The sequence below is a fragment of the Camelus bactrianus genome, chromosome 8 (genome assembly GCF_048773025.1).
Source record: "Camelus bactrianus isolate YW-2024 breed Bactrian camel chromosome 8, ASM4877302v1, whole genome shotgun sequence".
NCBI lineage: Eukaryota > Metazoa > Chordata > Mammalia > Artiodactyla > Camelidae > Camelus > Camelus bactrianus.
The window spans coordinates 67038728-67052855 of NC_133546.1; the positions used below are offsets into that span (position 1 = coordinate 67038728).

Sequence of the window (14128 nt, forward strand, 5' to 3'; positions counted from 1 at the left end):
AGAAATCAGTTTTTTTCTACATATTTTTATATATTCATTTATCTAATAATTAAGCACTTAACTGTAAGTACTGCGTTACGTACTAGCTAGACAGGTAAACAAGATCTAATCCCTTGTGTTCTTAGGTAGGACATGGACAAAGTAAATTGGCAATTTTAGTATCATGCAGGGTCTTATGAATGCCCTAAGCAGGGCAAGATAGTGGTAGGGCCTGTAAGTGTTTGCAGAGGAAGAGGATCCTAGCTATCATTAGATTTCTCCTGAGGTCTAGGTATAAAAAAACGTTAAGAACAATTAATGTGGTATGATAAGTACTACAGAGTGCTGGGAAGTGAGGTAAAGGAGTGTTTGGAAGGGAGTTTAATGTGCTGTGGAAACACAAAGAGAAACGCAAAGAACGGGCAGAGGTCGTGTAACAGGTAATGGAAGGCAGTGAGGCATAGACTAAGACCTGAAGGAGAACGAGGTGTGGAGATGTGTGTGCCAGTAACGATTTCCAGCAGAGGCTCAGCTTGTATAAGGTTTTAAAGCCAGGAAGCATGAAGAGTTTAAGAACCAAAAGTATCTCTAATAACTTTAAAATGAAAGTTGATTTTGGAAAGTTGAAATATACTAAATCATTAAGGAAAAATTTAGTTGGAAAAAGTGGATTCATAATATTTTATTAAAAAGATACAGTTCTGCAATAAGAATTTTCAGGTTTACTACCTGAAATGTATTTTGCAAGAAGACCCTAAAGCAAGATCATCTTAAAACTGAAGTTAATAAATAATGAACTTTCTTGATAAAGTAAACACTTTTAACAAGAAGACCCTAAACAAGATCATCTCAAAACTGAAGTTAATAAATAATGAACTTTCTTGATAAAGTAAACACTTTTGAATAAATTTTGATCAGTTAAAGAAGTCACGTTAGAATAGTTATCATATACAAGTTTAAAACTAGAAAGGACCTTAATAGTCTAGACTTTTACTAAATTTTTAAGTAAATTATTTTAGGGAATATTAAAGTATAAATACAGCTTAAAAATTTTATATTTTGGTATATTCTGAATGCTTTTTCATGCTAGTGCTTGAAAAAGTATGTTTTGAGTCAAGATGATATTAGGGAAAAAAGGATTCTATAGCTAAAGGACTTTGAGAAATTGTGTGTTAAAATTAAATAGATTTATATCAGGATTTTTCAGAGGCTTTAATGTCATTGTGCTTTTGTGACTCTCCAAAGCAGAAATGTCGTATGTATAATTTGTATTAGAACTTCTTTTCTGGAAGTATTCATTCTGCCGATATTTACTGACCATCTACTGTATGCCACAGTCTGTACCGTTTTAAATGATCAGAGTGTGATGATAGGGCTCCATGTTGTCTATATGACAGTGTATTATGATAAAAAGTAAGGTAGGTTCCTTATAATTGGCTTCAGCCTAGGAGAATGAATATCAGCTTACTTTTGAAAAATGTCATTCATGGACTTCTGTAGTTAAGAGTATAACAGACACGGCAAGATAGAATGAAATGATTTAATCCCTCACTTCCCCCCAAATCTATCTTATCATAAGGAATTCATATTAAAATCGCCATTACTGAGTGAACTTTTTAAAGTTGTCATGTCTTTTTAGGCCCTTCTTGGCTATGACAGTTTCTCAGACTTTACTGGGTTTTTTTTGGTTTGTTTTTTGTTTTTAAATTGAGATGAAATTGACGTACATTATTTTAGTTTCAGGTGTACAACTTAATGATTCAGTATTTGTATATATTGCGAAATGTTGACCACAGTAAGTTGTTAACGTTGTCACCATACATACAATAAAGCATTTTTTTCTTGTGATGAGAACTTAAAATCTCTCTTCGCAACTTTCAATTACGCAGTACAGTATTATTAACTACAGTCACACTACTATTTCTTATGTCCTCGTGACTTACTTACTTTGTAACTGGGAAGGTTTTACCTTTTGACTCTTTTCATCCATGGGAGCGGACAAAGTGGGTAAAAGGAGTCGAAAGGTACAGCCTTCCATTTATCAAAAACCAAAAAAAGAAACCTAAGTGACCTTCAGTAGCAATTGTCAAACTTCATCACCTCAGCACCTCTTTACATTAATACAAATTATTGAAGTTCCTTTTGTTCATGTGGATTATAATCTATTCATATTTACCATTTTAAAATTAAATTTTAAAATATTTAAATATAATAAACTCATTTCATGTTAATGTGAGTGAAATTTTTTTTATAAAATAATTATTTCCAGAACAAAACAAATTTGTGAGAAGATGGCATTGTTTTACACTTTTGGGAATGTTTAATGTCTGGCTTAATGGAAAACAGATTCTTAGATATGGTATATTCAGTCTTCTGGAACATCATATCATGTGGCGTCTGGAAAACTCACAGTACACTCATGAGAAACTGAGAGTGAAAAAGCAAATAATGATAAAAATATTAATATTTCATATTTTGGTTTTAAATGCTACATAAATTAAGCAATATTTTGAAGTTGTTCCAAAAAGTGCTCAAACTTTTTGTGATTGATACATTTATTTTATAGTCAAACTTGTTTAACCGTTGGAATTTGGCCTTTCTGTCTATAAGGTTTTTGGTAAATAAATTCTAAAATTCAGCATAGAAATTATATAAATGTTTTTAAATTTTGTAATGAGAACATGAACTATCAAGTTTCTTTAATTCTGAACTATTTTGGAGTTTTTTTTTTTTTAATAATACCAAAGATAGAAAACATTTATTATATTTGTAGTTGGATGATTTTTTGTTTGAAGTTTTTGAAAATTAAAGTGTTAAACTGAAACATAAACATTTTAGGTTATAATGCTGTATATTTTTTCATTGTTCAATATTTGCATTGACTAACATCTTTTGATTTATAACTTCCTGTATTTAGGTTACATTAATTCTTTAACATTTTCCTCAGTGGGTTAAATGATGGTTGGGTGGCTATTTTATTCTGTGGGTCAAGTGGTTTCACAGAATAAATGTGAATTTCTACCCCAAGTAGAATGAAATGTTGACTAGCCAGAACAAATCATTGTTTTTTAAAGTATATTTTATTTACTATAAAGAATTACATTACTTTATTTAGCAAATATTTTGTGTCTTTCACCTAATAGGTGAAGTATTACAGACATTTAGCACCTGATCACTTGCTACAAATATGTCATCGACTAGGACCTCTTCTTGAGCAAGAAATTCCACAAAGCGTTCCTGGAGTACAGACTTTATTAGGAGCTGGAAGACAGTCCTTGCTACGCACAAATAAGAGTATGAAAATTTTCTTGCAAAACTCATTCTTTTTTTCACTTTTTGTCTTTGTGTCCTATCTTTGTATCCATTAAAAATATATGTGTTTAATAGGCTGCAAGCATGTTGTGTGGAAAGGATCGGCTCTGGCTGCATTGCATTGTGGAAGACCACCAGAGTCACCAATTAACTATGGTAGCCCACCCAGCATTGGTGAGTTGTTTGAGTTCATTACCAAGCTGATATCCTCTTGGTAAAGAGATTTTGAAAATAAAAATATTTTTTACTTACTGTGAAGTCAGAGAGTTTCATATTATGTACATTAACATTCAAGAGGAAAAAGCGGTCAGATTTTTTTCTTATGTGAGTAATCTATAGTGAAGAAGTCATATTAATGTGTAATTGTGGATTATATTTACTGTACCTATCTAGGCTGATTAGCTCATTGGTATTTTATTTTTACAAAAACTGTTTACTATGGGATATATCATTAGGTTGATTTAGTGGACAACTGTATCATAGTATAGATTAGTTATAATGGTGGAAACGAAATAGTTTGGTTATTTTTATAAAGCATAGTACTTTTTTTTTTTTTTTTTTGCCTTTAAAATTTCAAAGAAGGAAAACTGATGCAGTTAGGTCTTCCTCTTGAAATGTCTCCTAGATTCATCCCTTTCACTTCTACTGTTATCAGGCCCTTGTCTTACTGTAGCATCCTTGAAACTAGTCTTCTTGCTCCCGGTGTCTTTTCCCTCTCTTCTTTTCAAGTCAAACTGTGTAACACTAATATTAATCTTATTTATTTCTACCTTTGCTATGTTGTTCTTCCGCTCAAGGCAGTATAAGAGGTGATTTTAAATATTTTAATGGTGTCTATACATTTGATTTTCAGAGACTTTCATATTTTAATCATCGCCTCTTCTCTTAGTCCCACCCTCCTGCTTAGCCAGGAATGTTATTCTTTGTCTTTCTTCTGCCTGTCCAAATTCTGCTTATTTCTTCCTTTTCTGGATACTTAGACTGATTGTCAATGTTACAGTTTTATGTAACTTTTGTTTAATGTTTATATAGTACATCTTTTTCCATTGTTTTACTTTTAGCCTTTTTGTATCATTTTATTTTCCGTATCACTTAGAAATAGCACAGAAGTAGCTTTTAAAAAATATAACAATTTTTATGTTTTGTCTGGGGCATTTTGTCCTTTATGTATAATTTTTGATATATTTGGGTTTAAATCTAACTTGCTCCTGGAAAGATGATCTCTTTCTGGTTGCTTTTAAGATTTTGTCCCATTGGTTTTCTGCAGTTTGACTGTGATATATCTTAGTATCAATTTTTTCTGTTTATCAAGCTCGAGATTTATTAGGCTTCTTGAATCTGTAATTTTTTTACTGGCATTGGAAAATCCTCAACCATTATCTTTTATTTAAAATATCATCTCTGCTCCGTTCTCTTTCCTCTCCTCTGGGATTCAGTTAAACATATGCTAAACTTTCTCACTTTATCTTCTCTCTTACTCTCTCTTTTATGATTTACATCTTTTTGTCTCTGATGCATTCTGAATTGTTTTCTCTGACCTGTTTTCCAAAGGTATGGTAATGATGGATGCTGATTTTTTAACATATGATTGTCCTGGTTAAATAGTGATTTCTGTATATTCTTACTAGAATGAACAGCTATTAAAACAACAAAGGATTTGAGACACTAGAGTATATTTGCGTTTAGAAAATTATACTAGGGGGTAAAACAGTTTACTTGAAAGAAGGAGAGGGTAAATGTAATAGGAGCATCCCCTCTAGGGAAAGGCTTATCCTCTCTTTGGAAAAGATGCAGATCCATATAATAAGGGCGCTATGTTATGTTGTTCTTTCAACACACTGTCAGGCAACCCTGTGGTAGGCAGTGAAAGTGCAAAAATGATTGGTAATAAATAGCTTTACTCTTAATATTGGCTATGTGAGTAATGATTATGTTCCTGGCACTACTTTAAGCATTTTCCATTTATTTTCTCCTTTTAAAACTTAAATGGTCTGTATGTAGGAAATATTCTTAATTTACAGAGAAGGAAATTCAGGCATGAAAAAGTTTGGTGACTTGACCAAGGTTACACATTTAGTGAATTGTGAAGCCAGGCTGACTCCCATTACGCTATGCCTTATTCTCTTTTTTTTTTTATGTTTTCTAGGTGACTTTATTTAGTTTTTTTGGGGGGAGGTTAATTAGAGGAGGTACTGGGGATTGAACCCAGGACTCTGTGCACGCTAAGCATGCACTCTACCACTTGAGCTATACCCTCCCCCTTATGCCTTATTCTCAATAAGCTAAATTTTCAAATGGTAAAATGGCTACTCAAGAAAGTTCATATTAGTCACTTGTTAGAAAAGGATATCAAATATTTATAAAATCACATAAAGTATTTTAGGCCAGGTCATTAATGGTCAAATAAGTAAATATTGTGACATGGGTGTAGGGGATGTAAATATGGCAAAAATACTATGCGTTTTGTGTCTCATCAGAGAAATACAACGGGTATGTATTCAGGTTAATAGAATTAATTACCAAGCATGTAACTGTTTTCTGAAAGACTTTTATTTCATTTTTAGGGTTTAAGATAAATTATTTTTCTTTTATTCAAATTTTCAGGAAAATATTAGTTCTTTATTTAAAAAAAAACAGCTGTACTATAATAATGACAATTTTACCTGCTTTCTTTTGTTTTTGTATTTACATATAGGTTTTGAAATCTCTATAAAGAGAATCTGGACTAACCAAAATGACTCTGCTTATTAATAGTCATAGTTTAGTGTCATGCCTCATCAGTTCACCTTGATGACAATCTTGAATGTCTTGTCATTGCTGTAAAATTGTGACTAGGATGGTAATGGAAAGAAAAAAATCATTAGGTTTTTTGGCAGAATAGTTTGCCTGCATAGTGATGCAGTGTATCATTTCGAGTTATCACAGAGTATGAGTCAGATTTCTTTTAAAAATATGAATGTTTGTAGTACTTGACTTATTTCTTCTTTTGTTGATTCCTCTGCCATTTTCTGTCTGGCTGCCTCTAAAGATTTTCTTTGCTCTTTTCCTTGGGCAATGTGGTATTACCAAATATGAATGTAAGAAAAAAAAACCTTAGCGTTTTAGCTTTTCTTAAAATATAGATTGAAATGATTAATCTGTAGAATCAGATATTTAAGTTTTGATACATTTGGGAAATACTTTTAAAAAAAAAAACTTTTAATTTTGAAATAAGAGATTACTTATTGAAAAGTTGCACAAAGTGCTTCTGTATACCCTTTATGCAGCTTTCCCTAATGTTATAATCCTATATTATTTGTTATATTTCTCAAAACTACTCTACCAACATTGGTACATTATTATTAACTAAACACCAGACCTTACTCATATCTCACCACATTTTCCCACTAATTACCTTTTCCTGTTGCAGAATCCATTCCAAAATACCATACTGCACTTAAGGTTTGTTTATGTTTTTAATTGATCTTCTTGCTATAACTCAGAAGATCATTTAAGATCAGGGTGATGGTAAATTGGATTTTTCTTTCCTAGATTTTTTCAGTGAGGCCTGTGTATTCTGTTCTAGTCTTTTGAATCTGTTTTCCATTACCATTGTCATAGCTGCATGTTGGGCCTTGGTACTTTTGCCTGGAGCTCATTCATTCATTTACCAAGTAAATATTGAGTCCCTATGTTATATCTGACACTAGGGTAGATGTGGAGTTGCAGGATAAAAAAGAACATGGCCTCTGCTCTTTTAGAACTTACAAGTTGTCTGATCTGCCTCCAGTCTTATTCCTCTACCCTAGGATTTAGCTGTAAACCAGGGTTTCTTAACCTCAGCACTGTTTACATTTTGGACCAGACAATTCTTTGAAGGTAGCTGTCCTGTTCATTGTAGAATGCATACCAGCATCACTGCCTGTACCCATTAAATGCTAGGAGCAACTTCTCTCCTGCAATTGTGACAATCAAAAATGTCTCCAGACATTTCCAAATGCCCCTGGGGTAAAATTGCCTCCCATTGAGAACCACTGCTCTGAACTTTCTCAAATGTAGATGTGATCACATCATGCCTTTTCTTCCCCTGTGACTTTGAATAGTCTCAACCCTGTAATGTACAAATCTGACCTTTTCCCACCTTTTCCTCTTCTGTACCTTGTGCTACTATTTGGTAGTTCTTAAAATCAGTCAGAGTCTTCATTCCTTTGTCTGCACCTATTTTATTTCTCTCTGCAGTGTCCCTCTCTTTTTTGTCCCTTCTGTGAACATTTATCTATTCATCTTTTAAAACCTAAATGTAACTGGGTAGAATTAAGTGCTTGTATTTGTCTCTACTATAGCTTTTATCACATAGTCATGGCTGTTTATTCACTTTTGTTTTTTCTACTATACTGTTAGATCCTGGAGGTTAGAACTTATGTTTTAGTGCTCACTATAAATCCAACTCCTCATCACTAGTAAATATGAAATAAAAAGGCAGTAGGTAATTGATGTAACTGATGTACTGCCATGGGACAAGAAAAATTTAGAAGTAGGTAGAGAGTTAAAAAACAGAACAGATGATTAGAAGAAGAGACTTGTTCCAAGGATAGCTTTGAGGTAAGGAAAAACCCCAGGAACTGACTTTTAGGAGATTAAGATGTATCGGTGAACTGGGTTATCAATACATTATACTTGGAATATTAAAACCCATACCTGTATACCTGTATAATTTCAAAACCAAGTCTTGAGTTTATCTCAGTGCTTTCTTATCCTGTTTTATTTTGTCATCTGCTTGTAAATCCTGACAACTTTGTACCTCCTATTAGTTGATGTAAATTGTGAAAATTGAACTAGAATTCAGTCTCAGGGCAGGAGAACCAAAGTGGTCAGCTTCTTTCCAGCCCTTTAATAATGTTTTCAAGAGCAAAAACCCTGAAAGATCCCACTAATCTGTTATCACTAGCTTCTAACTAATTTTCTAAAAGTTATGAATATGTACTTCGCATGGCAGTATTTACTTTCAAAGATACTAGCAAATCTCTGATACGGTCCTTTCTCTTTTACTCACATTATGCCTGTTTCCAGATACAGTTGATTCTGTACTTATTTGCCTATGATAAACAACCCTACTTCAGTAGTAAGTGACATAGACGGGGGCAGAAAATAGGAAAGGAAATACTTAGATACATACATTAAGGCTGCTTTTAAAGTTAAATTTGGAGATTCATTTAATGCATATTTATCCTGTGAAAAGATTATAATATATTAAATTAAAGCAATCTTTTGCTAATTGCCTTGTTTGCATTTTTCTTAGACTTACCATGTTAGCAAAGTAGATGTTTTATCTCTAGGTTTTCCATTTTTCATCTTTTTTGTTGTTTTGCCTAGGTACTTCCATATCTTTGTTGTTTTGCTTCTGCATCAAGGTTGCAGTTTCGATAGGTGTAGATAAGAAGTATTGGGGAACCCAATTGTTAAAAATATGATTGTAAAAAAACAGTTTTGCCTTGAAAAACAGCTTTACTACACAAATATCCAAGTTAATGACCAAAAAATCTTATACAGTGGTTCCCCCTTATTCATGGTGGGTACATTCCAGGACCTCCAGTAGATACCTGAAACCACAGGTAGTACTGAAAACCTGTATACACTATGTCTTTTCCTGTACGTACATACCTGTGATAAAGTTTAATTTACAAATTTGGCACAATAAGAGAATAACAATAATAACTAATAATGAAATAAAACAATTACAACAATATGCAGTTGACCTTTGAACTGTACAGAGGTTAGGGGCACTGGTTCCCCGATCCTCTCAATTGTGTAGAACTGTAGAAAGTATTTATTGAAAAAAATCCTAGTGTAAGTGGATCCATGTTCACGGGTCGTCAGCTGTACTGTAATAAAAGTTAAGTGAATGTGGTCTCCATTTCTCTTCTCTCTCAAAATATCTTATTTTACAGATGTAATGTCTTTTTTTTTTTTAACCTTAACTAAACACTTAAATGCAATGTGATAGTAAGTTTTGAAGTTTGAAGTGCAACAGCAAAACTGGCACAAATTCTTTTTCTTCTTCACAATTTCACTGATAGAATATTCATTCTTCCCATAGATTGTAGGAGCATCAGCATAGGATGTTTTTTGCTTTATCAGTTGAGAACTTTCACCTCTTCACTTAAAGGAAGCACTGTACAGCTTCTCTTTGCCTAATCAGAATTGCCCGCATCACTACTCTTGTGCTTTGGGATCACTGTTAAGTAAAATTAGGGTTACTTGAACACAAGCACTGCAATACCAGGGACAGTTAGTCTGATAACCCACTCGATCTGATAACGCAGACAGCTACTAAGTGACTAATGAACAGGATGTGCTAGACAAAAGGGTGATTACATCCTGGGTCGCTTGGAGTTGGAGGGCATAAAATTTTGTCATGCTGCTCAGAATGGTGTGCAATTTAAAACTTAGGAATTGTTTATTTCAGGAATTTTCCTTTTAATGTTTTTGGACCGTGGTTGACCATAGGTAACTAAAACCTAGGAAAGAGAAACCATGGATAAGGGGGGACTCGTGTACATTAAAAGATGTCTTAGATCTTGTCCACATTTCTAGTTTTCTCTGAGGAAACTAGCTTGAACAAAGGCAGCAAGTACTCGCTTAAAATTAGATATAAATCTTGACTCTGCTTTTGTCTAGATGTATGCTCTTAGGCAAATTGTTTAATTTCTCAGCCTCAGCATCCTCATCTGTAAAATGGGGATAGTACCTACTATATCCCGTTATTTGGAGGCTTAAATCAGATAGCAAAATGAGACACAAAATAGACAACAATAAATGTTACTTTCTGCTCTTTCTTCCTGTAATTATCATTTAATGAATTACTTTGCTAATAAATCTTGACTATGTTTTTAAAGAGAAGGTTCCTTTCCCTTCTCATTTTCACTGTTATATTTTGCCATATTTTTAAAACTGTATTTGACTTACTCTGCAATTGGTAATTTCTTAACATTATCTGGCACTGGGCTAGGATCTGGAGTTGTAGGGTTAATTTTTTCCTTATGTGATTATATTTCTCACATAAATTATTAGAAAGATTGTTTAATATTATAAATCTTTGAGGTTTGACATGTAATGTCTAATTTAACATTTTGCATATAATTCAGTAAGTTACAATGTTGTAATAATCTGCCTTCTTTACTGTTCATTTATTCTTTCCCTAATATTTCTCTATTCAGTCTTCTACTTCTTCCTGCCTTCTACTCAGTCCATACTTAATCCTTAATGAGGTATCTACTCATCACTTATTTGAATACGTTTATTTTCATCTATCATTTTCTCAGTAACCATTTTTTCTTTGAGAACTCATTTTCTTCTGCTGGTTTAGTCTTCTGCTTTTCTAGTTACGTAGTTTTAGAATTTGTGTTGTTCTTTAACCATTTCTGACTTATGTGTGTGCGTATATGTATATATATATTTTTGGTCTTGGTTTTTGTTTTTTAATCTGTCCCCTGAATGCTATCCATTTATTTACATTTGTTTTCTCTACTATATTGTTAGGGCCTGAAGATTAGAGGTTATGTTTTATTGTTCTTTATAGACCCACCTCCTCAACAGTAGTAAATATTAAATGAAGAGACAGCATATAATTGATGAACTGGGGTGGAACAAGAAGAGTTCAGAATGATATTCATATTTTTACTTGTCATAGGTTTTTATTTTTTTAAACCTCTCTTCTCCCTGCCCTCTCCTCTGCCGCCCCTTCCTTCTTTTTTTTTTTTTTCTTCCTAAGAACAGGTAGCTGTGAGAGACTACTAAAATATATTTGCATTTTTGTTTTTTAAGGGAAATAAAGCTAATATTCATTATGCCAAAGTACCGAATATATAAAATAGACATTATTATTTACATTTTTTCTTTTGCTTAAATTTCTTTTCAAATTATGGTTGACCAAAAAAAGGGAGGCACTTTGAAGAATGACAGTTTCCTTGGGTGAGTTTAAATTGTTGTTCTTTTAGCTGTATTTTCATTTCTTTTGTAAATCATAAGATGAAATTTGTTTTTAGGTTTTAGATGTAATGAGAGGTCTTCTCCCCCTGCCCCCCCCCCCCCCCCCCCCCCCGCCCAGCCCCTTGTGCTGTGTCTGGCAAGCAATTTCAGTAGTAATTAGGGAGCACTGGGCATTCTGTTTTTAGTTTGCATTGTATATTTTTCCAGATTGATTCTTGGGTTTGATGTTAAATTTCTTAGCTCTGTTAAGTGAAGCAAATTATCATGTTTTCTTTGTAAAGTCTCTGACTTTTTATTTTGAATTTCTTCAGGGAAGCTTTGAAGTTAAGGATTAAACATATTCCTAGACATCTTGAAACTGGGAAGTCCGTGATCAGGCTGAGTCGGTATTTATAAAAACAGAACAGCAATTTGTTTAGCTCATTAAGGAAGATGTAAGGGAAAAGTGATCTCCCACAAAGTTTTTAAAAAAGTAAAAGAAGAGCTGTTCAATAAGGTTTACTTTTAGAACATACGACAATTTGACTGCTTAAGGACAGTCAATAGATATTAGTACATAATACTTTTGAGTTTACAAACATTTTGTTTCATTTGCTTTTCAAAGTAATTCTGGGAGACCCCTACTTTATTAATGAAAACACTGAAACTTAGGTAGTAACTAACTCAATTATGTCCCTGGTTATTTTGTTTCTGATCTTATACATTTAACTTTATATTACATTTATATAGCACCTTTTTGCCTTCTCTGTGAAATTCTTTATCCATTAGTCTTGTACCACATGTGTCCATTTATTGATTTGGATATAGGAGCCTTTTGAATTATGCCCCAGTATATGAACTCCGGAAACAAAACATGATGTTTTCTTTCAAGTTTTTATCTTGCCAAATAGATACTTAAATTTGAGAGAAAATATTCAGTTCCTTGTGGAAGCCTTAGTAATCTTGTTGGCACACTGATTAATTTTTTCTAAAATGACATTTTATTTTTTGAACCCTCTGATTTCTTTTGTAAAATTAGCTTTTGCTTTTATTTATATATCTTTGATCTATTCTCATTGTAATTAAGAGGTAAAACTTCAGTTATCCCAAAACAAATATTTTATTATATTACCCCTGATTCTTTTCCCTAAAAAACTTCAGCTTATTGTCCTTGGGAAATAGCCCAAAATATATGACATAGCTTAGAAAGAAAGCACTCTGCAGTCTGCCCTGTACCTTCTCGGTCTCTCCTTTTGACACTTGCTTCTTGTGCTCTGTGTGCTAGCCGTACTTTGTTGCTTGAATGTTACGCTCTTTCCAGCCTCAGACCATTGCACATGCTCTTCCCTCAGCCTAGATAGAATATGCTCCCCTCTCACCTACATTCTTTGGCTGTTTGTTTTTTAGGACTTAAACAGTGTTAATTTTTTAGAGAAGTCTGCCTGACTCCCTGATATCCCCCTGCCCCATATGTTTAGGACCCTCTGCTGTATATTTCAAGATTGTCCTGTACCTTTTATTTGATGCACTTATCCTTGTAAGTCCTTGTTTCCTGTCTGTCTTTCCTGCTAAACTGCATTCTCCATGAGGGTAAGTACTATGTCTTTTCTTTTTCTCTGTTATATCCTTTAGCCCATACTTGGCCCATATAGGTGCTCTATAAATGTTTGTTGGCTCACAATTGAATGATTAAAATGTTTGAAATAAAACTAACTTTTAAAAAAATAAATTTTCATTGAATTATAAAGATATTTTAAAGTATTTAAAATTGAAAATATTATATCATTGTAGTATTTTTTGTATCTTCACACTAGTTTCCAGGAAAGAAAAGAGGAGAAAAAATACTACAAATCAAGTAATTATATAATTCTAAAAAATTACAATCCTAGTAATTGTAATGTCTTTTTTTTGTTTGGTTTGGGGTTTTTTTGATGGTTATTTATGTATTTGGCTCATGATATTTTTTGTTTAACTCTTGAAATCACTTTTTCACTTTCTATATTTTATTTCAGCTAGTATTTAAATTCTTTTCAGACATTATTCATATTTGTAGTATCTGCTAAATCTTAAAAAACATGGTGTCTTTCAAACAGGAGTTACAACTAAACATCAAAATTGAGTATGTAGAGAGATTTGGAGGGCAGCTACTGTACATACTAATTATTTTAGTTGCAATTGTAAAATAAAGAGAGAAGCTCTCATGGGCATTGTGTCGTCCAGGTAATTTTTTGCCTTTTCTATTCTCTCTTGCCTCCCCCTCAACCCACTCGGTGGGTTTTTGTTGTTTTTTTTTTTTTTTTGGTGGACAAGAAAATGCTAATTACAGGATTACCTTTCTAATGTTTCAGCTCCCTCCTACTTTAACTAAAGTGGAACTTCTGTTCATTATGGTTACTATTACAGCATTTTATTTGTCTTGTTCCTATATTGGTCTATTGCTTGTTACGGATACAGGATGATAGAGAGACCAGATGACCAGATGATGCTGTAGAAATAAACCAACCTATGTTGAATTATTTCCCAAATTACCTCTGGCCCCCAAATTACGAATATTAGGCTGTGATTTCCTACTAATATCTATATTAGTAACCTCAGAAGAATTATTGTGGCAAGCTTTTTAATTGTGGCTCTATAGAGAGTTAAAAAGTTCTTTATACGATTCCTTTCCCAAATAAAATTGAACCTAAACTATCTTTGACATCTTTAAAAACTTAATGGGAAAGATTGTATAAATAAAACTTATAAAAAAATTGATGGCACTTTGTATTATTTTACGGCTTTCTAATCAAACTGGATGTAAATTCTTTGTAGCGTATCATTCAATCCATTGTGAAATAGGCAGTGGTTATTCTGTAGTATAGTATACATTCAAATACTTTAATACACATAG

At 32.8% G+C, this 14128-nt stretch overlaps 1 protein-coding gene across 3 annotated transcripts in view; it reads left to right on the plus strand.

Moving 5' to 3' along the window:
* Nucleotides 1-14128, plus strand: part of PHIP (PHIP subunit of CUL4-Ring ligase complex) — a 125877-nt gene that overhangs the window by 12596 nt on the left and 99153 nt on the right. For all 3 annotated transcript variants that reach the window (XM_074368708.1, XM_074368709.1, XM_074368710.1), the window contains exons 5-6: nucleotides 3123-3273; nucleotides 3367-3465. In XM_074368708.1, coding sequence (XP_074224809.1) covers nucleotides 3123-3273; nucleotides 3367-3465 — 250 coding nt within the window. The remainder of the gene's footprint in view (nucleotides 1-3122; nucleotides 3274-3366; nucleotides 3466-14128) is intronic.